The 25485-nt window shown below is 43.7% G+C and overlaps 1 protein-coding gene across 1 annotated transcript in view; it reads right to left on the bottom strand.

The window, feature by feature from the left end:
- LOC8050532 (protein MMS22-like) overlaps positions 1-25485 on the bottom strand; it is a 116404-nt gene that overhangs the window by 52400 nt on the left and 38519 nt on the right. The window contains exons 13-20 of the mRNA XM_029995613.4: positions 23701-23756; positions 19728-19787; positions 19330-19434; positions 18525-18636; positions 14347-14516; positions 12581-12714; positions 4341-4431; positions 4142-4218 (exon numbers count right to left, since the gene is read on the bottom strand). Of these exons, the coding sequence (XP_029851473.3) occupies positions 4142-4218; positions 4341-4431; positions 12581-12714; positions 14347-14516; positions 18525-18636; positions 19330-19434; positions 19728-19787; positions 23701-23756 (805 nt within the window). The remainder of the gene's footprint in view (positions 1-4141; positions 4219-4340; positions 4432-12580; positions 12715-14346; positions 14517-18524; positions 18637-19329; positions 19435-19727; positions 19788-23700; positions 23757-25485) is intronic.

The following is a 25485-nucleotide window of genomic DNA, read 5'->3' as shown; positions in this document are numbered from 1 at the left end:
TCGTTATTTTGACTCCCGTTATTTCGATCATCGCGTTAATTCGACCCTTCCATTTAGCACCAACAGAAATGTACAAGCTTCAATAGGCAGAAAACCCCGGTATTTCGATCTGATAAACATCCCCAACCCGATAATTCGTCCCGGGAGCCAGCATCTTCGTAACCGGGAAATATTTTTTAAGCTAACACTATAAGTTTAAAGGTTAAAACGGCGCCTCAGAACACGACACGCGTCCCTACCCATATTGGCAAACAGCCGTTGCAGCGAGCCCGCGCCTGATTGCGACACATCCACAGACGCGCGATGCCTGTCGGCACCCCCGGCACCTCGAGCCAAGGCGCGCACCGCGAAAGAGCGTCCGCGCAAACAGGCGCCCTTTCGCCGGCGCCTCGCGCCGGAGAAAGGGTTGATTTGATTAGTCGAGATAAGACCCAGTCAGAGCGCACCGGCCCAATCACGTGGGGAGGCGCGCGGAAGGAGACGGGAGCAACGAGAGGGAAATGAGTGAGCGATGAAGTGAGAAAGAACGTCGGGAGGATGGAGAAGGAGACTGGAGAAAAATGAGCGAGCGATGAAGAGGGACCGTGCTGTCACGCGGTTTCTAGTTTCTGTTCTTTGGAGTGCGCGGCGTTTAACGCTCATACCGGAAAATGTTGAAAGAAAAGCGAGGAAAGTACTCTTCGAATGATTTAAAAACAAAAGTTCACGTACTCAACGAAGTTAAAGAGGGAAAATTGTCCAGAAAAGAAATTGCCGAAAAGTATGACCTCAAGAAAAGCACGCTTGCTACCTACATTAGGAATGAAGCAGCAATCGTGAAAGCTTTCGAAGAGCAACAACTTGTGAATTCAAGAAAACGCCTTCGCAGTGCAGCCCATCCAGAACTCGAAGAAGCCGTTTACAAATGGGTGACAGAAGTAAGAACGCACAACCTTCCGATGACTGGAGACATGATTCGCGCAAAGGCTCAACAGTTAGGCGAACGTTTGGGCGTCGAGGGATTCCATGCTTCCGAGGGATGGCTCGCAAGATTCAGGGAGAGGCACTCTCTTATTTTTAAGCATGTGTGTGGTGAAAGAGCCGATGTGGATGAAGATTTGTGTGAAAACTGGGAGACGTCGGAGCACGCACGTATTCTTGCGGAATATGCGCCCGAGGGCATATTCAATTGCGACGAAACGGCGTTGTTTTTCAAAGCTCTCCCCGACAAAACGATAATGTTCAAAGGGTATCCTTGCACTGGGGGAAAACGCAGTAAAGAGCGGGTAACCGTGCTCGTGGCAGCCAACATGACAGGCACGAAACGTCTGCCTTTTTTGGTGATCGGGAAATCCAAGACGCCACGATGCTTTCGGAACATCCCGCGGCTTCCAACGGACTACTGTTTCAACAAAAAAGCGTGGATGACACGTGAGATCTTTCAAGATTGGCTTCAAAAATTGAACCGCCAGTTCACGTCCAAGGGGCGCAAGGTCGTGTTAGTAGCGGACAACTGCAGTGCGCACACAAAAATGCCGGAGCTGTCTATGATCCGGCCGATTTTCCTTCCACCTGCAACCACCTCACTCTTGCAACCAATGGATCAAGGAATAATCAAACACCTGAAAGGCTTGTACCGCAAGCATCTCATGGCAAGAATATTGCTTTGTCTGGACCAGGGTAAGCGCTATGAAGTCACTCTGTTGGCGGCGATTCATATGCTTGTTAAAGCTTGGACGAACATGCCAAGCCAGGTCATCGCGAACTGCTTTCGTCACTGTGGTTTCTCGTGTGATGGAAATACCGCGAGTTTGACGACTGCATCGGCTACTACGTCTACATCGGCAACTGCATCGGCTACTACATCGGCAACTGCATCGGCTACAACATCGGCAACCACAATTGAAGATAAAAACTTTGACGAAGAGTGCAGTGCTCTAATGTCCGCTCTACTAGAAAACGTTAGTTTCAATGATTACGTTGCGATAGATGATGGAGTGCTTGTGTGCGGTCAATTGACTGATGACAAAATCATCGCATCGGTTCAGCGTCCCGAGGGTCAGGAGGACGACAGCTGCGAGAGTGACGCTGAAGAGCCGCCGCCACGCCCATCTCCTGCCGAAGCATCCGCTGCGCTCCATGTACTTGCGAACTTCGCAATGTTTGAAGACACCGACGGGACGATGTGGCCGCACATTGAGGATATGCGGAAATTTGTTTTTGCGAAACATCTGACGGGAATGCGGCAGCAAAAAAATATCGGCTTTTTTTCGAAATAAAACTTTGTCGTCACGGTTGGCTTTTCACCGCTTCTCGTGACGTACGTCGTTACTCGTTTTTGATCGATATTCAATAATTCGACTCTTCACTAATTCAATCTATTTTCGAGGAACCGTCAGAGTCGAATTAACGAGCTTCGACTGTACTTGTAATGGTGTTTAGAAAATAAATTCACACTGTCCAAATCGTTTTGATGTACCAAACTGTCTGATGCTCAGGTAAAAGCTCATGTCTGTGAACAGGAACAGAAGGCCTCAGAGTACCAGAAGGTTTGCCCATCACTTCTTTTGGCAATAAACAGAAGAGCAAACAGGTCCATGTGAGCTGCTTCTTTGTCACAATGCAACACCCAGTCCTCCATTGTTTGATCTTCACAACCTCTGCAACTGCAGCAAGAGCTTGATCACATGTAGAAGAACCTCACCATAGCAAATTTCACTAAAAACAAGAAACTCTTCACAGTACCATTATTTTTGTTGATGAGTGCCTCAAATGCTCATACAGTGATGTCTCGTTAATCTGGACACCTCCGTTCCCGTCAAAAAATCGTCCGTAATGTAAGCTGTTGATATTAGTGAGACAAAAATGCATGTATTTTCCCAATTTCTCCCTGGAAGTGGTGTCCATATAGCGGGGTATTCATACTGATGGGGTCCATATTAACGGGAGATGACTGCAGCAGCACAAGCTTGCCACAACTTATTTTACACAAAAAAAAATTTGTTTGTTTCTGGACTTACTAACACCATGTACAGTACGTCCAGAAGCTTTTGGTGTGAATTTCACAACTGATCAGCACTTTACAATCCCGCATGGGCATTTATTACTTTAATTCCAACATTTGCACCAGTTGCATTCACAGCAATTGGAACAGCAGCGAAGACAAGTAACCAGCGCAACCATGCCTTGTACACAGCATGGCTACAAAATTGAGGTAGTACTTAGATGGATTGGTCACGTCACTTGCAACCGTCTGATCAAGGATGTAGAAGGATATCAGTGCGCATCTTTTCAACTCGTGAGTGCTTCTTAGCGCAGTGCCTCAGATTGGTTGTAACGCAGTACATAGAGGCACGGTGGTCCCATTAACTCAATGTGACTGCAGCTGCCGTGAATGCAAACAACGTAATATCTGAACCAGACATGAGGGAAACGGGACTTGCATACAGACAAATCTTGACAAATGTCTCGACTAGGTCAACACCAGCCCGCCTGCATTTTACACTATGGGTTTTCCACAGACCAGTCCAATGTTTGGTGCACAGATAAATCTAGTATAGCAAGATCTCTTACACAAACCTCGTTAGGTATGCTGCTCATCAGACAGGCTGACATGCCAATTTTACAAACACTGTCTTACAAGTGTGATTTTGGCCAACCGCAAGCTTGCAGTTATAACCAGAACAAAAGAGTCATCAATCACCAGGTAAGAGTAGCCAAGTTCAGCTTTCCAAATTCACAGAAGTAATTGTAATAGTGTTATGTAAATGTTTAGATAGCCGGAAGTTATCGTAGTCAGCCCTAATGGACATCTGGTGTCTCGGCTGTAGTTGAGAAATTTTGCCAATGCACTACCACTGCCTGGGATCTTCATTGTGCATACAGTATGGATACATGACTGCACACCTGTACAACACTCATCCTGATAGAAACGGGCAGAGTTGGGGATTGAACACAGGATCGCTGGGTTCTGCAGCACAAGCTTTTGCTCCATGTGCTCCAGTGCATTAACACACTCAGCCATCGATCTCCCCAAATTCAAAGTTAACAGCTACATCACCAAGATGCTGAACAGGCAAAGAGCAGGGGCAATTATAAGCAAAACGTTTGCCCAATTTATGCTGTAAACACCTAGCCACTAAGGACAGAAACATTCACTTACTTATCCGCTGTTCCTTAAGCTCTGCATCATGAAGCATCAGCAAAGCACCCTGGGAGAGACTCCTTCTGTGCAGCATCCTATAAGGACATACCATCACATACAGCTTAAAAGACAGTTTCTTCAAGTGCACAAAACAACAGAATAAAGAAAAAATGCAAAGCATATACTAGGTTCTGGAAAAACGAGACGAAGAACTTACCTGACCCTCTCTATCACATCCTGAAGTGTCCTTAAAATGGCTGCCTGTTCTGACGGAGAGCTCTGCTCTAAGAGTTGACCGAATTCCGGTGCTAGAATCAAGAGGTGAGAAAAGCAAAATGACAACTTAAGACATACGGAAAAAAATATTAACCATTAAACTATCAACAACAAAAAAAAAAAAGCACAATGTTGTGGGAGTCCAATATACGAGTCCAAAAGTAAGGCACTTGACACATGAATGAGTTGCCAGTTCTGTGCTTGGGATGACATGCCTGTTTGGGTTTGTGAGTGCATCTGTCTGCATACACAAGAAAATTAGAGCTGGACTTGTAAGGGCTTCCTAAGTTAAGGGGGGACATGGCCTCAGAATTCAAATTTTTCAGAAAAAAGTTTTTTTTCTTCAAAAATGATATGTTTATGTATATTAACTTCCAAAGAATGGTTTCAGAAACTTTCACTTATAAAAATCCAGGATTTATCTCACAATAAAATATTTCCGTCATTTCGGCAGCCCTCTGAGTCAGCAGGGAGCAATTTGTTTGCGTTTATTTGGCACTGCTTCATGCTCGTTTAACATAGCCAGAACATCTTACCCTCACTGGAAGTGCCATTTACTCTAGATTTAGCCTGTAGAGGCCTACCAAGTTTAAAAGTATCAATGGCTAGGAGAACCCTATACATCTAAACAGAAAAAATCCAGAAAATTTGGTATGAGCAATCTTATTGGTTGAGACCCGAAACAGGTTTATGATTGGCCCTGCCCGGTAACGTGATATTGTGTCATCTTCAGTAACACCCTTTCACATTATCTTCCACTTCAGATCCTATTCCTGCTTTGTTGCTCTTCCTTAGTATCATTTTCCTCTCAGTTCTTGCGATTTTATCTGTCGAGGAATGCCTGCTGCAAAAGTTAGCTTGCCTACAAACGACACAAAGTGGTAGCTATTGCCGGGGAAACAACCAAGTCTCAAAGAGGAAGGAGCTAACAATGCTCCAGGTGAATTTTGCCTACCTCGGACTCACAGAAAAGAAAAAAACTTTCAGCCTTTCCACCCTGGTGAAGAAGGAAGACCAACAAAGCTGTACTATGGTGGGACGACCTCAATGACGATGTCTAGGACGACCTCAAGGACGACGTCTAGGACAACCTCAAAACGACCTCAAGGATGAGGTCTAGGATGACCTCAAGGACGACATCTAGGACGACCTCAAGGACGACGCCTAGGACGACTTCAAGAACGACCTCCAGGACGACGTCTAGGACGACCTCAAGGACGACATCTAGGACGACCTCTAGGACGACTTCGAGGACAACGCCTAGGACGACGTCTAGGACAACCTCAAGGATGACGTCTAGGACGACCTCAAGGATGACGTCTAGGACGACCTCGAGGACAACTTTTTGAACAATCTCAAGGACGACCTCAAGGACGACCTCAAGGACGACGTCTAGGACGACCTCAAGGATGACTTCTAGGACGGCCTCAAGCACGACACCTAGAGAAATTAAGCCTTTCCACTCAGGTAAAAACCAGAGTAGAAAGGCTGGAAAGGTTGCCGCCCTCTATGAGCGACACTGGCAAGCCGGTTGTCTGGTTGCCGCTGTCGCTTATAGATGGCGGTAGCTGTCCAGAGTTTTGCGTCGACATTTGTTTGGTACCAGACACGATCCTGGGGAACCTAGCCCTTAACAGCTCCGCTGTAAAACCTAAAGATCAAACTTCAAATGCCATTTTCTCAGTTTCACTTTTTGGCAGGAAATGCGGTATGAGGAAATGTATCATTTGATATTTTGAAAGTGTAAAGATTAAATTCAGTAGTGTCCTGGACTGAAATTTCCTGAGGAACAAGTTAAAGGAGTCATGAAACGCTTTTTCAACTTTTTTCTGTTCAGCTTTCCTCCTCAACTCATAAATCGCGCATTGTACCAAACAGTTCAAGGTCGGAAAGGGGGGAGTCCCCTCTTGCTTGGAATCTCGCTTGTGTAGCCCAGACACAGCCATTGTCCCCCTAGAAGATTAGCCCGTCGCTCAAAATTCCGACTAGTTGCTTTCCCCACCCCGTTCACCCCGAAGCTGACAGTGCTGTGGAAGCTACGTGCTCGTTGGGCCAGCCACACATTTTCCACGTGATCACGCTCTCTCGCGCATACCGACCCGCAGAGAATGAGGTCAGGTGATGAAAGGGAGGCGGCTGATTGGTCCGGCAAGCACGTAGCTTCCACCGCAATGTCAGCTTAGGGGTAAAGGGATTAAGTGAGGTCCGGTGTCGTGTGACGTGCGCTTGGGCCCTGGTGACGCGCTGCGGGGGCCCGGTTATGATGGCTAGTAGCCCGGTGACGCGCTGCGGGGTCCGCGGATGTATCACAGTGAAAAGGCGGAGAGTTTACAAAGGGAAGGAGGTACGAAATAGTCCGCTATGTTTTGCAAATTTTTGTAGCGAAAGTCAGGCTTCTGACTTTCTACCTTTGTTCTTTTGGCCCACTGAACGGTGTGCTATTAATAAAATCCCAATATAAATTGATTTACTCCAGCCCAAAATTCGTTTCATGGGTCCTTTAAGGTGCTCATAAACTGAAAAAGTTAAATTCTTCATGACAAAAACTGAATATTTTAAAACACAGAAAATTGTTGAAATCTTTTGCTCTTTTTGGGTGTTATTGTTTTTCTCTAATTGCATTTTCTACAATTAATTTGTATCTTAACTTGCACTATGGGCACTCTACTTCACATTAAACCAGGCATTTTGTGGATTGCAACTATTATTTTTCTTAAATACATTTCCTAATAAAGTCACTTCTTTCTATGGTTTGTTAAGCATAGCATGTTGTAGAATTGGCCTACAAGGCTGAAACTTTAGGTGTCATCAATCCTAATGGGCTTCAATTCACCCTTAAAGTTCGAATCAATTTGAGACAATGGTTCAAAAGTTGCCCCTCCCAGGCCATGTGCCCCCTTAAGCAGCAAAGCTTTTATTAGGAAAAAGGGGACATTAGAAATTGAAGGGAATGCCGTATTGAAATGCAACTGGAACTTAAGTTTGCCAGTTTACCGGTGTCTTGCAGTTCTCTATTTTAAAGAAACCTCACCTGAAATCAGACTAAGAAAGTTTACACATTCTGAAGCTCTCAAAGTCAGAAAACACACGGCAAAGCAATATCTACTCATGGCCACACTGGATGAATAAAAGGTCAGTTCTAAGTACCGAAAAATAAACAGATTCCAGATGAAGGAATGAGAGGTTAGCCTGGGCCAATAGACCTCTCGCAAAATCGATGCAATCCTAGCAGCATAGTGTCATGCAAAGCATCATCTTGGGGAAAGCCCTGGCCACAGATTCGGTTTCGACTTGCCAACCTCACTCCACGACATACCGTCACAACCAAATACAGCGCTTGCATTTTTGAATGTGCGACTTTCCTTAAATTTATATGATACGGCGGGTGTTGCCTACCAATACAAATAAAATGCTGGGACACTTTTTTTTTTTTTTTTTGGTGGAGGGGGAGGGGCTTTTGATGTGGAAGAAGTATACTGGGCCGGCCATCCTGTTCCATCTTCTCCTCGATAGGCTTCTTAAATTATTCGTGGGCCAGGGGGGTCATGCTGCACTCCGGAGTGGTAGCCAGGCTGCCAGAAAGGTATGGGACGTGGCCAGTTGTACTCCTACTCCTCGCCAAGTCTAGACAGGTCCTTATGGTTGCTGGAGGTTTGTGTTTTAACGGGGGCTCTCACGAAGATCAACGGGTGCAATGCAAGCGATTAAGGACTTTATTTTAGTGCAGAGCTGAGATGCACTACTTCATGAATGGGGCAGTCGGAATCTACACCATGCCACTCCTCTCTGCAGTCAGAAATGCCCCATAATGCAGTGTGCGCAGTGTTGCGTGCAGGGATTTTTAGAAGTAGTCTTCTTTCCTAATGGGGTACAATGCACAACACTGTTAGTGCGAACATAACATCGGCGCTTTTCTGCATTTTACTCGGAGTATTGGTAGGCACCAAACTTTAGGGCTCAACTTTAGGGATGTGCGAATAGGGAATTTCCAGTTTGAAGAAAATATAAAGTGAATATGAAGCGAATAGTTACTTTGTACGAATAATTTTTAATACAATTAAGTAATTTAAAAGCGAAGCGAATAGTTTCTGGCCGCCAATGGAACCCTGGAGACCAGGGAACAAAAAAAAAAGGACAAACACGACAAGGTCGGAAGGGTAGCCAGTTCCCCAGCTTGCCTACATAATTACTCTCATTTCCATACAGTCAAGTCTCATTAATATGGACACTATAGCTACCCAAAAAAATCATCCATAATGTGGATCGTCCATAATAGTGAATCAAGGTCAAGAACACAAATTATGAGCAAGCGTGGCCACAAAAGACACTTTATCTAAGGAAAAAATACAGACACTCATTTGCACACACACTTTGGCAATAGATATTAGAAATACTATCCGCAAGATTCAAAAGATTAGACTTGTAGCTCCTATTTTTACTGCTACTTGTGTTCCAACCTTGTTTGGTGAATTTAAGTATATACTGCATGTTTGTTTCGCTTTTTTTTTTTTTTGTTGTGGTCTGAATTAATGTTTTGCAGCATTCCTAACTTTGAAATACCTCAAAATGTTAGAAGTTGTCGAAAAGCCTTTTTTGATTCGAACTTCGAATTGAATATGGCATTATTCGCTTTGATATTCGAAAGTTTCGAACATTCGCACAACCCTACTCAACTGCTCTGAATGAGAACTTTCTGTCACACCACCGTAATATCCCGAGTCGTCACCCACCTCCTTGCTGCGTGAAATACACAAAAAAATAGGGTGGGAAATGTTTCTGTGGGTAAGCACAAAACGTCTAGGAAAAGCTAAGAAAACGCCAATTTTCCTGTATGATACATACAGGAAAATTGGTGCTTTTTTAGCTTTTTCTAGTAGGGCTGCATAGAAGATACATTAAACTCAAAACTTGAATAAGTTTTATTGTTTTATACAAGAAATGCTCATGAAAAGCATCTTATTATCGCAAAGTTCGCTGCTTGCGTATGCACGATTAAAACTGCCGATTGACATATGGCACGAATGTTTGTTCTGTGAAAGCATGTTTCTACAACATATATGTTCTATTGCTAAAAAAAAAAAAAGTTAACAAGAAAATAGAAAAACCAACCAGGTGCAACAAGCAAGCGAGCAAAGGAAGTGACAAAGAGCTATACTGGGAAAGCGGGAAAGCCAGCGATAACATTGGCAAATACTTTGGAGTCGGGCCAAGTTGGGCGCCTTGTCAATTATAAGGGGCAGGCTCTTGTGCAACTTTCTTGTTTGGTGCATGTGTGTGTGTCCATGCGTGGCATGCTATCAACGCGGGCTGAGGCAGCATTGCGGCGTGGACAGCACCACTAACACAGAGCTTTAAATAGGATGCTGTACAAACATCTGTGTATGCCGTTCCAGCAAATCTTTATTTACCCGTTGGCTTTGTCTGAAACACTGCACAACCTTACCAACCACGGTTGCAATGTTCTGGAAGAATGACTGGGTATTCACAGTAACCTAATTTTTGGTGGAGACGAACTTTGATCTTTGACTTTACACTCCGTGGTTACATTTTAGGGGATGGTATGTTCGCTGACCTCGCGACCCCTGGTGGGGTTACTGCTTGAGTTAGTACCTTTCCAATTTCTTTTTGTCCAGACTCCAAACAACATTTTTATAAGCAAAATAAATTTATATTTTATCTCCATTGTTTTCCTTTTGCACACATGTACTCAGACTTTGGTGCCGCGGAAATAGGGGAGGAAATCCGTAAACAAAGTGAAGTGTCTTTTCTTCCCTTTTCTTACTTTGTCACGGACGTCCTCCAAACACAAGGTCCGTGGCTGCGTCATTTGGGTAGGATGAATGTTTGCGGATCGCGGAGTCCGCATTCGGGTACTTCTAGGGGTGGGCGATCACTCTGTTTTTTTGGAAATCGATATTCGGCCAAAAAGTGGGGTGGGCGATGACTCAGGATATTACGGTAATTGTTTTCATTACAGCTGCTCAATTTTAAAAGAAAAGCAGGAAAAAGTGATGATCACTTGTTTGCACTAACAGTATTGTGCTGCGTACATTGTGAAGGTACTGAGAGACAGGTTATTAGAGCTGCCTGATATGGTCAGAAAGAAGCAAAACTAGCTACGCTTTCACCCGCAAACAACAGATAGTGGCACGTTGTGACTGACGGTCGCACACCACCAATCAATAAGCATGCTTCTGTCCCCAACAAAAGCTATGAAACAGTATAAAGTACCCTTGGAATCTCCAGCAGTGCCCTGCCCTAATGAATACACTCTACTCAATCCCACATGTACATATCTCAACTCTTAAAAAAATAATAGCACTGGGAACAAAAACTCAACTGGTCGAACCACCCAGCGCAAATGTAGTATGATATGTGCTAGCAATTGCTACTGTATTTTCCGGTCTGCAGTCCACGGACTATACACGTTTAGAGGCTGAAAGTTCACACAATGCGGACTATACATGAACTTCTTATTTATTCGAGATATATAAGCTTTTTTTGTGGTAATAGAGAAGGCATTTTTGAAAGGAAGCTGTGTAAGGAAATTGTTGTATATGCAGACTCTGCACCAGGTGCGAACCATGTATTTGGTGTAGACTCTGTACCAAGTGCAAATTACTCCCAAAAAAACTTCTTCTTTTCAGCTGAAATTTATTTTTGCGGATTGGATGCCAGGTGCAGACTATTCACAGTGTTCGGAGGCAGCTGATAACATGAGGGCGTCACAGTATTTCCTGCCCCAGTAAACTTCCGGTAATGTGTTTCTTTGTTCTTCCACAATGCACAGCGATCGCACCAGATTATTTTTCTTTGGGAAACCAATAATTCTAATATGTTTATGAAAGCAGAAAACAAAAGGATGTGAAACAAAAATAAGGAAGAAGGAAACTGGAAGTGAGCAAAGGTCTGCCAATAGTGGTCGGTAGTGAGCTTGTTGGCAAACAAACACCAGTGAATTAGTGGTCCAGAGAACATGGTACAGTTAACTTTAATTAGTTCGGCCTCGGTTAATTCGACTTTTAGTTTAATTCGATCGTGTCCAAAAGTCCCGGCGAGCGCCCATACATCTCTAAGGGGGGAAAATGTTTGATAGTTCGAACTCGGGAAGACTCCGCATCGGATAATTTGTCCCGAGCCAATGGGCGCGGGCTCACTTTGCCACAGCACCACGGCAGAAAAACCACCAACGTACGGTGAAACACGGACCCTTTGCTGCAAAGCCGAACGTGCGCAAATATGCATTTGCTCCTCTACGCCATTGAGATAGACCGTAGCGAATGACACGAGCCAGCGCAACCAATATGGCATAGAGATAGCGCGGAGAATGTAGTATGTGGTCAAGCACGGAGACAGCGCGCGCTCTCAAAGCGCTTTTCTGTAGCATCGTGTGCGGTCCATCTTGTGCACCGGAAAGCAAAAATTCTCTTTTTTTTTTTTTTTTTTTTTGTTATTTTTGTTGCCAACGGATTGGCAGCCCGGCGCCAAAGTCGGCTCGTAAAGCTTTCTCAGAGCGCGCTCTCAAAGCGCTTTTCTGTAGCATCGTGTGCGGTCCATGTTGTGTCAGACAGCGCAAGTTCTTGTTTCCTTTTCTGTCTTTTTTTTTTTTTTTCTTTGTCATTGACGGTCTGGCTGTTCGGGGTCAAAGTCGGCTCGTAAAACTTACTTCTTTCGGTTTTTTTTGTAGTGCGCGATATTCTGGGGTCATGACGTTTAGTTATGCTGTTCTCCGGAGCATGCTTTTAGACATGCATTTTAAGTGCAGACGGCAGCAGACCATCCGTGAGTACTGTGGACAATAAAAGGAAGTTTACGGTCAAGCATTTTTCTGTCTTTTTTTTAATTCGATCATTCGGATCATTCGACCAAAGTTCGAGGTCCCGTCGAGGTCGAATTAACGGAAGTTTACTGTACATAGATTATTTGCTAAATTGATGTTCTCAATGCACTGTTCTATTTTCCAATTGGAAACGTGTACAGCCAATCGTAGTGGTTTATATTGGTCTAGGAAACCCTCCAGAATAGAGAGGCAGGTATGGTGTCCTTGCAGCAAAGTGGCAAAGCTCTGCTTGTATAGAACCAAGTCTGGCCACAACACTGCTAGTCCACGGCATGACAGGGCAAGTGGGTCTCACACATGGCAGCTTTTTAAAATCAGGGTGAGGTGTCAGAAACCCTCACCCAAGAGGGCATGTTCCGACTTCCCGAGGTCTGGACTTGCATCAAAGACGTCTGCCACTCCCTCCAAGAACAGGGGCAGCAGGGCTGCCTTCTGCTGGAGGAAACTGCTGTCGGAGCTCTTCCCAGCTTTCTCCCTGACAAAGACACAGGGCAGCAAGCTTCTGAGCTCACTGTCATCTGCCGACCTTAGAAGGGCACTCAAGTCAATTTTGAAATAGGTAGTCTTTTTATGGTGCAAACTCAACCTATGCACAAATATAAACGTCCTAGAAACCCAAATACTACTATCATGCGTGAAGTTATTTTCTATTGAAAAAAACCTCTAAGCATTGCGACACGCCCCTTTCCCCTGAGCATACGAGCGCCGAACCAGGCGTGTGGAAATAAAGTTTATTTTCTCTTTCTCTCTCTCTCCCCCCTGAGCATTCCAGCAAACACAAAATCACAATCATGCATGGCCATTTTTCTTATTAGAAATGCAATCAAGCATCACAATCTGCCCTTTTTTTCCTGAGATTTTTGGGTACCAAAACTACTGGCTACCACGTTTTTTTGTTTTTTTCCCTGCCCCGCTATTTCAGAGGTTTAAGAGACACTGGGCTTACAAATACCAAGCTTATTTGCAACGCCAGGTTCAGAGTACTTGGAAGGTAATTTCACTATTTAGTTACACAAGCCACGGCACAACCAAGTTGATGCCAGAACAAAGACTTCTACCTTTTTGTACAACTTCATTTTGTTGAGGTTTAACTGTACAGCAAAACCGTTTTAGGACAAACCTGCGTAGACCCTTCTGATCAGTCGACCTTATCGGGGTTTGCTCTATGCATCAGAATGCTACTGAAGGCGTATTGACCCTATTGGAAGCATGCGACAATACAGTGGCACCACAATGCGGCTCATAGCAGAAGCATTTTGAATTGACACTGTGCGTAGCAGTCAACCTCAGTTTCTAATTAATGTCAGCTTATCTGAACACAGTGCTATATAAAACGTTCAGGGCCACAGTCAATGTTCACTTTTTGTACGCAAGGCCTGGAAATTGAGGAAACAGATCCCCTCAATGCGCAGGCAAAAACAGCCGCGCTCATCTCATTCTCAGTATGTCTACTCAATTGGCCAGCAAGCGAAGAGCAATCTGATGAAAAGGGTAGCAAAAAAAACTTTTAATGTACATTTTTTCGATCAAATGGCACTGGTGAATGTTGTCCAGTAGTGATTCCCAGACCGTCGAACACACAAATGCTTTGTAGTGGCATATTACGGCACAGATGAGCGAAAAACATGGGCAAGTGTTGCCGTCATTTCCGCTTACAACAAAGGAGCACGCAATTGAACCCAAGCTTCAAACAACTCATGCAGGTGAAATGACGCAAGAACACACACACAGACAATGCTGGACATGAATATGTTTTCAAATACCAAAATGCCAAACCTTTAGTCTGGAGCGAAATCGAGCAACGCGGCCGCAGGAAGGCGCAGACGTCACCAAGACGATGCGTGTGCATTAGAAAAGGTCGGAGCCTGTCAGCGCTTCACTATGTGACATAATGTAGGTGCCGTCGTTGGTGGCACAGCCAAGGCGGAGTGCGGCGCAGACCCTACTGGTGTTGCATGCTTCCAATTGTAAACTACCCCGTAAATGCATAACTACGAGAGTCCAGGGCAACGCGTAAAAATCCAAGCCGACAAAGCAAGTTGCAAGTTAGAAGTATGGCCTACTCCTCTGCACGCAGAGACAGAGGTGGCACGTCAGCTGTACTCACAGGCAGTGTGCAAAGAACCAGTGCGCCACCTGTCGGGCGCTCGATGCCAGGTCGACCCCGTTCGCCTGAAGCGCCAGCAGAGATGCAAACATGCCCCTCATGATGACAGACAGCTTTGCGGGGGAGGTGCCGGCGGCCAGCATCTCAAACAGGGTCAACTCTTTCTTTACCTGCGCGTACACACACAAACAAGAAGGAATCGTAGCTCATTTTTGTAGCGCTCAGGCAGTGTTGGAAAGTACTTTAAGTATATTGTACTTAAAGTACTACTTCAAGTAGGTTTAGCAAACCTGTACTTTGCTTGAAGTACATTCTCTGAGTATCTATTTGTACTTTACTTAAAGTATTTTTTTTCTGGTACTTTCCGAAGAAAGTACAACTCTCGACTTCAAAGTACATTCCTCCAATTCGGTCTCGATGAAATTTAGCTTTTTCAAGAACCACGCGTTCATGTCCTTGGCTTTCCCAGCACCGCACACAACTTCTGAGGTCGAGCATAAGAGTTCACCAACCTCAAACAAAAAAATGGTGTACACGTAGTCATGTGAAAATGCAAAATCGTCTTTCAAGACACATCTGGTAATTTTTTTGAGTGAAGTAATGGCGGCTATAAGACCGATACAAATAATTCCCTTTTAAGATGATTGTGTTGGATAGTTCGTAAGCGAGTGTAAAACAACTACTATGCGGCCACTTGACTTCATCCAAAATTCACTGCCATTTCCTAAAATAGCTGATGCACCCCCATTACCACTGGGGCAATGCATATCAGTACAGCTTTGTATATCCGCAGATATCCGCAATAAGCTGGCGAATGCGGATAAAAATGAATCAGATTTGGCGGATTGCAGATCGGATGCAGAATCCAGGGGCTGCGGATGCAGATCGGATATCCGTGTGTCCGGATCTACATTTTTGTCGAGGCGGCCCATAAACGTGTGCGACCGCATAGTGTAGAGTGAATTAGTGAGTGATATTATGAAATGCACCATCAAACGTATTGTCGGAGAAAACTACTCATTTAGATAAAAGGTGCCAATTGGGAAGAAAGATTTGATTTTCACCAAAGATCGCTTTAGAACGTTCTATCTCGCCAAAAATGCTGTCCCTAGAAAAAGTAAAGAATGCAGGAGAATCAGTCGTCCCGGGAAGCGTGTTCTTCTTTGCCAGGGAAAGAACAGTGCCTTCCCTCTCCCTCTTTTTTATTGTTTGGCCTAAATAAAATGACACAATAGTCTGTCCTTAATCACAATAGTCTGTCTGTTAATTTTCATGTTTATAAAATATGCATCTGCTTGAAGTGGGTTTTACACAGCAAAAAGGAAAATCAATATCACAATCTCCTTGCTTTTGAGCGCATCTTTTGGACATAGTGTCAGTGTCACGGACTCTCAAAAAGACAATCTCATAACTGCGATAACCTTTCAAGCGATGTAAAGTGCCTCTGGAAGGATGATCGCTTATTTTATAAATACCATATTTACTCGCACAATCCTCACACTTTTTTTGCGGAAAATCTATGAAAAGTTGGGGGGTACGAGAGTTACGCGGGGAAAATTTTCCGCAAAAACGTGAAACTCAAAAAAAAAAAAAAAAAAAAAAAAAACGAGGCGGCTGCAAATTGGGGTTTTCGCTTTGGCAGCTATCTACAAGGTTTGAGAACTACCAGTACAGGACTTACCTTAACAATAAAACCGCAAGTTATACACAAACCAAGATTTATTTACAAATACAGTCTGACCTACATCACTGATAACAACCTCGGTCCAAATCAGTCCTAGCATCGCTGGTCGTAGCCCCTCGTCGTCACCTCCCAAATTCTCGACGACCGCGGGCTGCGCGAACGCCGTCTAGTTGCCCGCACGCGAAACCGGCTTAATGACAGTGTGACTAGCGTCTGAGAGATGGCGCTAGGCTGCCTAGGGTGCCTTGGGCACTTGGAGCATCAAACGGCGGCACGCCGGAAAATGTGGGCGGTGGAGAGAGCGTGCATCATGCGGGTTTCGCGAGCAGGCGACTTTCGCCGTTGCAGTTTTGGGGGTACGAGGATTACGCGAGAAAAAAGAATTGAGGGTCATTCGACCCTCAATTCGCACATTCATTTTGTTCAGAATTTTGTTCAGAATTTTGCGGATGCGGTTCACATGCGGCTACGAAGTCTGCAAATGCAGATCGGATGCGGATACAATTATATAACGACTTTGCGGATGCGGATTCGAATCGGATGCGGATGATCAAACAGTTATCCGTGCAAGGCTCTACATCTCAATTTAAAAAAAAAAATTAAAAAAAAACACTGTATATTGGATTGAAAAGACATCATGAAAGATTACGTTAGAAAGTACTTGTACTTGACTTTGAAAATACATGGCATTTATAGTACTTTACTTCAAGTACAGTGTGCCCTGTGTACTTAATACTTTACTGGAAGTACATAACCACTCATTTACTTTGTACTTTACTTCAAGTACCTTTAGGTGTACTTTACCCAACACTGCGCTCAGGCTTTATTGAAGGCATGAATTAGAAATATGAAATGCATTGGGGAAGCTCAGAGTGGTAAACAGAGGTGTAAAAAAGATTCTTGTACAGAACAATTAAGTTATGGTCACATTTACTGGAGCTGAGAGTAGCTATACTACTTTCTGATCTATAAGTCACACCCCCCTATAAACAAGCATTTTCCCAAAAAAGGTGGTAATAAGTTGCACCTTTGTATAAGTCGCACTCACATATTTGCACGGTCAGCGTGCAAATATGAAAAGCCTGCATATGTGACCCCAATATGTACATGCACAAGCAGGAAAAAGTTTCAACGTTCTCGTCACTGAACCGAACGAGACATATAAGACCCTGTGGCAAATTCACACAGCTAAAGGGACAATGCAATGAAAAAATAATCTTTTTTCTAACGACCACATATATTAAAAACAAATTTTACGACGAAAAATATTATTTTTGTTTTTCAATAGTATTTATGTCGCTAACCGCAAATTAGGTGCTGAATCTGGAGGTCTCAGCCCGCTAAGCCCCGCACTGGGCTTACAAGGTGTTTACACCTCTCATTGGCTGGAGATAAGATTGAGATGTGAAAGGTTGGTTGTAAATTTGTATCTCCGTGCCATAATAGTATTTTAATCAACTATTTTTTCATGTTTAAGAGGCACCCAATCAAAATAGAGTAATTATTGTTTCAAATGTATTCTGAGATTGCTTCTCCCACATTGGTTTGAAACCGCAACAAACATGGCTGCCGGCGACTGCAGAGTGCTGATCGAGCATAGCTCGTTGAGCTCGTCAACATTTATGAGTGTGGGCCGTACTTGGCGTCAACCTCTAGGACAGGGGTGGCCAAGCTGCCGCGTGTTAAAGTGCGGCTCGTGGGTCCCTCCCTTATCCCCCCCCCCCGTACCCTCCCTCCCAGCACTTCCCCAAAGAGAAATCGAACGTGTTTTAAATCGAAAGACAGGTTGCGGTTTCGTTGTCTTGTGCTACTGCTACATTACGTACAGTTTGACTGCTTTTGACTCGGATAGGTTGAAAGTAGATCGAGTTTGATTTATTGCTTTGGGTAAAAGTTTGCCCCCCCCCCCCGCCCCGCCCGCCCGCCCGCCCGCCCGCCCGCCCGCCCGCCCGCCCCGCCCGCCCCCCCCCCCCCCTTCCCCCCTTCCCCCCGCGCCTCTCGGAACTTTCGTGGTTTTGTTTGCGGCTCTTAGGCCGGGTCATCCTGACGCAGGGCACACTCGACGTCTCCCTGTACGCCATCCTAAACTTTAATACGTGTAGAAACATTACACGAAAACATTTCTTCCGCGGGACTATAATGCTTTCGCCTTCCTTTTTTTTAAAGTGTGTTGCCTTGCCTCATGTGTGCAGAAGAACATGTTTTTTTTTGCATCTACATTGCATTGAGAACCTAAGAAAACAAGCTATATCAAATCTAATACCAGATTTATAAAGAGATTAAGCACCATGCACTTTACAAATTAAATTTCAATACTGTAAATATCCTAATTTTTAAAACTTTAAAAGATGAATTAAAGGAGGCACACATCTCAAAGCCAAAATTGAGCAGAGCCACATTTTGTGAGCTCTTTCAATAGTTCACTACTTGGAAATGACTCATAAGGCTGTAAAATGCTGCCCTGGATGGAAGGTTGAGATGTGCAGGGACTGACCACTTCTTCCAATTCGACGGACAAGGCAAGCACCAGGAAGAGCAGCGAGCAGTTCTGCAGGCCCATCTCCGTCAGCTCCTGCATCTTCTTGGTGTGGAACTTGCTGTAGATTCTGAAACAGAAAAATAAAGTCAGACATTCAAAGTGACAATCCAGAGTGGGTTGGTATCCTACAGACCAACATGGCAATTACTTTTGTTGCACCAATGAGTCAACTTGTGGCTTAAAGAGCACCAGCATAGAGGTTATGCCCCCCCTTTACTTGGTTGGTCTCCAGTGAAAAGTAGAGCCCACAATAAAATATATTTCACTATAAACATTGGTTCAACATTTGAAATTCAACAAGAGGTGTGCACCTTAGCACACAAGTGTGGAAAGTATGCAAGTATGTGGCCATGTTATGAGACAAACATAGTAGTTATTGTGGTGAAAAACTTAAGTGTTTCAAGGATACCTGCTTGTATTTCATATCATAATTCTTTGCTCTTAAAAAAGAGAAAAACATTTGATGGCACCTACTGTGTGCTAGAGCAATCAAAATCATATTCGGCAGGGAAAAGTGAAAACAGCTCAAAAGTAGCTTCGTTCATCAGTTCTAAAAATACAATATGCCAGCCTGTGCCATGTGGTGCTTCTCATTTCATTGCAATGCTCTTTAAGGTATTCTAAATTGAACTTAAACACCTAAAGACACTATCAACGTAATGTGCACTAGGTTTACTACAAGAAAATACACTCCGATATAGGCCATTCTTAGAGACAAACCAATCTTAAGCTCTATCTTGTTTGGTCCAACTGCGCTCACCTTCCACGCAGTTGTCTCCACAGGTTTGTAGCTCCAGAGGACGAGTATTTGAGCAAGCTCCTTGCCATAAGTGTGAGGAACAGCTCGAAACTGCTCTCCGAACTCCTAAGATGAAAAAAGAAAGCGAAATTGGGGCAGCACAGATTCTTGCAAATGCTCTACGAATCCGCAGTAACAGTATCTGCTAGCACAACAACCACCAAGAACAGCCGAGCCTCAGCCACTGGACACGCTCAGTGACAGGTACTGAAGCGTGTATGGTACTAGGATGCTCCCACAACACCAGATGCACAACCAAACATTACACTCGCACAGTTCTTGGCTTCGAGCTTCATGCAGATCAGGATGCCAGGGCTGAAGAGCAAACATGTTGGCAGCTTAATCTGTCGACCATTCACCTCGTCGTGTCGGCTTCTGTCCGGAGCTTTGCCTGCTGGTAGAGTTGCTGGCCTGACTTCCTGTGTTGGAAGAGATTGAGGAAGGGTCAGAGCAATATTATCCCGGACATTGTATTTCTGTGGATGCAATGAAATTAATTTTGTTGAATAATCTTCTTAAAAGATCTCCAGGCCTTATGAGAAAAAGGTCCCTTCATGCAAACCAACCCTAAATTTTTACCTTTATTCCTTGTTGCCCTTGGCAGAAAAAAGGGTTCCTAAAGCCAGCATTAGGTCACAAAAAACTGTTATGTTTTCAGGCCTTAACAGCAGTTGCCAACACTTTGCCCACCCAATGCAGTTAGGTAAGTGTTTTGTCACAATGGCATTGTGTTTTGTTCACTTTTTTGGCTCCTTTTTCACCGAAGATAGTGGTGCTTGTCTGGCCGCTCCGCCGTTCACTGATTACTGCATTCCTGATATTAAAGTATCCAACAAAACATTTTATGTTGTTTGCTTAACCTCGATAATAAGAAGTCCTGGGGCACTGATAACATTCCTAAAGCATTTTAAAAATGATACGCCGAATTGTGTTCGAGGTTTCTTGTTTTATTTGCACAATCTTTGTCAGATGCAGCTGTTGCCAATCGGTGGAAAGCTGCGAAGGTCATCCTTGTTTACAAATTAAGGGATGCATTATCACTGAACAACTATAGGCTTATATTGTTGCTACTGTCATGCGCTAAGACTCGAACACATTGCGTTCAAGCATATATCTATTCTTCTTGAAACCGAAAATTTCTTCTGCCATGGCCAACATGGTTTTTGTCACGACCTTTTAACAACTATGCGGCTGGTTGAAATGACACATATTATTGCTAAAGTTTTAGACCAACAAGGACAAGTTGATATTATATTCATTGATTACTCGAAAGTGTTCGACCGGGTTTCTCACCCTAAAGTACCATTAAAACTTGCCCATATTCTAAAGCAGGGGTTCTCAAACTTTGTGGTCTCACGGAACCCCAGGAAGCCTCAAAAACTGCCGCGGAACCCCCCCCCCCCCCCCCCCCTTTATATTTGCCGAACAAGAAGCAACAGATGCACTATTGTAGGCAATTTTGCTTGTGTTGCTTCCAATATATCCCCACCATATCAATCGCGATGTCAGTACAAAGTGAAATGAAGGCGCTGGCACGGTCCTGCCACGCAGCCTGCGGTGCGGGAGGGAGGAGGGGGGGGGGGGGGGGGTTGCGATTTGGGTGTTCGCGGAACCCATGAGACCAGCTCGTGGAACCCCTGTGTTCCCCGGAACCCAGTTTAAGAACCCCTGTTCTAAAGAATTCAAAGATTACTTCCTGGCTTCAAGATTATTTAACGGCTTGTCAATCTTTTTGTGTTTTTCTGGGTGGGGCCTCTTCTGAGCCAGCTTGTGGTGTTGTCAGGAGTCGTCCAGGACTCTGTCTTGAGACCACTTTTATTTCTTATCTTTATTAATGACATTTTGTTGGTGTTGACGAGATTTTCTGCTAATGGCTGTATTTTGTTTCAAGAAGTGAAAACTGAATGATCAGCGGTTACTTAACCACACGGCAGTCAGCGTGGAGCTTGATCTGGCAGTTGACACTCAATATTAAAAAAATGTGTAAAGATGACCTCTTCTAGAAAAGATTCGCCACTTAATTTCTCTTACTATGGTAAAAATAATTCCCTGCAAAGTGTCGTCATGTACAGATACCTACGAGTGTTTTTTTTTCCTTCAGCTGTTAAAATGGAATGTATATGTTGACCATGTTGTTTGCAAAGCTTACGTCAAACTTTGGTACTTGAAGCGTAATTTGAAGCACAATTTTTTTCCGATATAAAGCTCACTGCATACAAACTCTGGTAAAAGCTATCCTAAAATATGCTTCCCAAGTTTGAGATCTGCACACAGCTACTGAGGTTGACAAATTAAGGAAAGTGCAAAGATTTACACTGCGCTTTATATACAACCAATACAAAAGACACGAATTCGTTGCCCTATTTTACGGAATCGCTCAAATTTATTTTGTATAGACTAGACAGCAACGAGACTAAAATTTTTATATTGCATGTTAAAACTGTGATTTTGACATACGACACTAAAAGGCATTTAACAGCTCGACTTGTTCGTGCCACGAGAAATCTCAACAATAGGGCTCTTGTTCCCTTTCTGTGTCAAAGCAACCCTTTTAAATTTTTGTTTTTACCACATACCATCGAGGAATGAAAGAGACTTCACATGTCAATTTGACATCAGCCGATTTATTAATGCGAAAGCATTAACTGTCCGACGGAGTAAGCCGACGTCATCAGTTTGAAGCGCGGAAACGGCACCATGTTTCCCTGATCCCAAACGGTCCCAATGGCTGGCACGCGGCGAAGAGGGTCCCATTGGCCTCTGCATGCATCAGTTTCAATGATCGCCACCAGACGGCGCTGCGTGTCCGTGGCGCCAGCGCACCGATAAAACTAACCGCCGCAACCCCATGGCACTACGGGCCCCGCGCCGGTTGAAACAGACACATTGACGCACGCTCGGAGGCTTCTGCTCGTCTCGCAGACAACGAACATGGCGCCGCCTCTAGCATCCACAGCATCGGACATTCATGCTTTCGCATTCACGACTCATAAGAAGTGCTTAGGTGTCTTCTGACCTTTTTTTTTTTTTTTTCAATCCTTCCGAAATTTGTTTTGAAATGGATTATTCTTGCATTTCTGCATATATCTCTACTGAGAATGCGTCTTTCTGTTGTTTTTTGTATAACTTGTGAAAATAAATCTTTCAACCCCTCCTGCCACAACCTGCAAAAGGGGGTTGGCAGTATGTGTAAATAAATAAAATAAAATTCAGAGATTTTCGTGAAGCTAAATGCAGCTAAATAAATGTGCCAATATTGAAAGCCTTTATATCAATTCAAATATAGCCATATTCAGTCTGACACTGGAGTCAAGCAGAAGATTTTAAAGGTTTATGACAGTTTCAAATGTTTCTGGGGTTTGTTTTAGGCAGACTGCTTCAAATCTCAAGTGCACTCCACCACCCTCCGTCACAGGTGCACTGCAGCAAAGCAACCCTTGCAGCGACAGTGGTATCACAAGTGTTGCTCTCTTGCATCAGAACAGTAAACAAAAAAAGGTACTTCTCCCAGAAGAAATCACACACACGCATCTCGAAAATAAAAGGTAGTTCATTTTGTACATGTAACTTAAAAGTATATTTTTCTCTAGACAATAAAAGCTGTGTTGCAGTAAAAATGCTAGAGTGTTGGGGCCTCTATTTGTCAGATAAGTTGCAATTTGTTTAAAAAATATGAATACAAGAAATTAAAAAAACTTCCAGCCTTTCCACTCTGGTCAAGAAGGAAGACCAGCGAAGCTGTACAATGATGGGACAACCTCAAGCACGACTCTTTGGACACCTCAAGGACGACGTCTAGGACGACCTTAAGGCCGACTTCTAGGACGACCTCGAGGGCAACCTCAGGGACGGCGTCCTGGACGACCGCAAGGGTGACGCCTAGGACGACCTCAGGTACGAAGTCTAGGACAACCACAAGGACAAGCTCAAGGACTATGCGTACAACGACCTCAAGGACGACTTCTAGGACAACCTTTCTAGGACGACCTCAAGGACAACCTCCCGGACAACCTCAAAGACGACCTCAAGGAAGACTTCTAGGACGACCTCGAGAACGACAGCTAGGACGAAGCCTAGAGAAATTCAGCCTTTCCACTCTGGTGAAAACCAGAGTGGAAAGGCTGGAAAGGTTGCCGCCTTCTATGAACGAGGCCGGCAAGCCAGCTGTCTGGTTGCCACCGTCGCTCATAGATGGCAATAGCTGTCCAGAGTTTTTGTCAACATTTCTTTGCAGGGGACAGAATCCTCAAGAAACTAGCCCTTAACAGCTCCGCTGTAAAAAAAAATAAAGTACTATTCAACAGCTACAATTGGAAGAAAACAACTACTTACCATAAAACAAGCCCCTGGATACCTGTAGGCTTTGATGGCTCTTGGAAACTGTTATTCTGGTAAAAACAAGGTAAGAACTTGAGGTGTACATAACTATGCTGTGGTCAAACATGTCTTCTTTCAAACAACAAATTTAATCTATATTATGCTGAATATGGGCATTTTACGTAAAAAGACGACTGAACTAATGTTATTTTCAGAAATTGCATATTTAATTAGTTGCATTGATTCAAAGTTGCATGTTCAGGCTGTCACCATGCAAGTCTTGACAAGCATTTCCTGGTTTGTCAAAATCACGTTTTTCGTCACAACACAGTTTTTCCCTTTGGTGTCTTTGGATATAAGAACTTCTCATTAATCGTAAAATGAAACACCAGTTAGATTTCTAAAAAACATTAACTGTAAGATCTTCTAATTGGCAATAACTTCAATGACTTATTCAAATTGTGCTTGAAAGTATTTGAACATATAACTACTATTTTTAGAATAAGCCTAAGATCCAAGAATAGTTTGGTTACACTATCTACTGTCTGGAGAACATGCAGACATACTTTGTGGTGCTGTTTCTAGGGGGTATTGTATAATAGTTGAGCAGAACTGTTTGTGAGAAAGTAGATATTGTTGAAAGCAATAATAGATTGAAAAATAACAAGCAAACATTTGAACTTAGCACCCAAATTAATAGCATGTGTAAAGATTCCGCTCGAATCAGACAAAAAATGACAGAAAGATGGTCAAAGCCAGCAACTTTACCTAAACAAACACAACAAAAAAAAAAGTTACTTTTTTTAGGTTATGGATTTTCAAACTTGGTTCCCTACAGCACCCTTAGGGGTTTCTCAGAGGTACCAATTTACTCAGATATTCCTGTCCCCAAGTAAATCATTTTCCAGGTTTGAAGACCATATGAGAAGATCTGAGCCATTCCTTGATGCATAGCTGTGTCCCAAGCACTTCTTAATATGCACTTTCCTGTTCACAAGATCTCTAGGCTTCTGAACTGCTTTACCACCATAGAATACCATGCATCTGCCCATTCCACATTAAGCACCCATTCCCGAATTTCTATGACCTGAGAAAATATGCACAGTAGATTGATATGTAAAACTGATGACTGGACAAGCGCCCACCCCCCATTTTTTCGCGATTATCTCTAAATTTTGAGAGGGCGCTTGTCCGGTATTTTACAGTAAGTCAATTCCAAGAACATGAAGGGTTCCGTGGCTATTGATTTGGGGAGGCAGGTATTTTTTGAGACTGAAAGGTCCTCGAGATCAGAATTATTTAAAACTAGGGGTGTGCCAATACCAAATAGTCGTTCGCAAATCAAATACTGAATCGAATCAAGAAAAAAAGTTGAATATCAAGTCGAACTTTAAGTAGTGATTTCATTCAACATGAGCTCAAGTATTTACATATTTTGGTGCAAGCGAAGCAGCTGCTACACGTGATCTGGTGTCAACTTCTCCCGCCGCAACGTCACAATGTTACCAGCTATGGAAAACAGCTTCTCATTCGGTTCACTTGTTGCCTGTAATCAGTAATATTTCTTACCGATACTTCGGCAAGAAATATTACTGATTATAGCTGGCCGCTTTGTAAACTGCAACAGATCCCACTTGCAGAGAAAAGCTATTAGGAATATGTTAGTTTTGCACAAACTACTGAACAGCGGAATAGCTTGCCCCGGCTTGCTAACAGACATAAGCATTCGTGCACCATTTTGCTTCCTGAGATATAATTAGCTTTTTTGTGTTCCTAGACATTCAAACCCCTACCTCTCAC

The sequence above is a fragment of the Ixodes scapularis genome, unplaced genomic scaffold (genome assembly GCF_016920785.2).
Source record: "Ixodes scapularis isolate PalLabHiFi unplaced genomic scaffold, ASM1692078v2 PGA_scaffold2__306_contigs__length_199485367, whole genome shotgun sequence".
Lineage (NCBI taxonomy): Eukaryota > Metazoa > Arthropoda > Arachnida > Ixodida > Ixodidae > Ixodes > Ixodes scapularis.
Note: the sequence above shows the minus strand (reverse complement) of the source record. Positions and strands in the feature narration are given on the sequence as shown.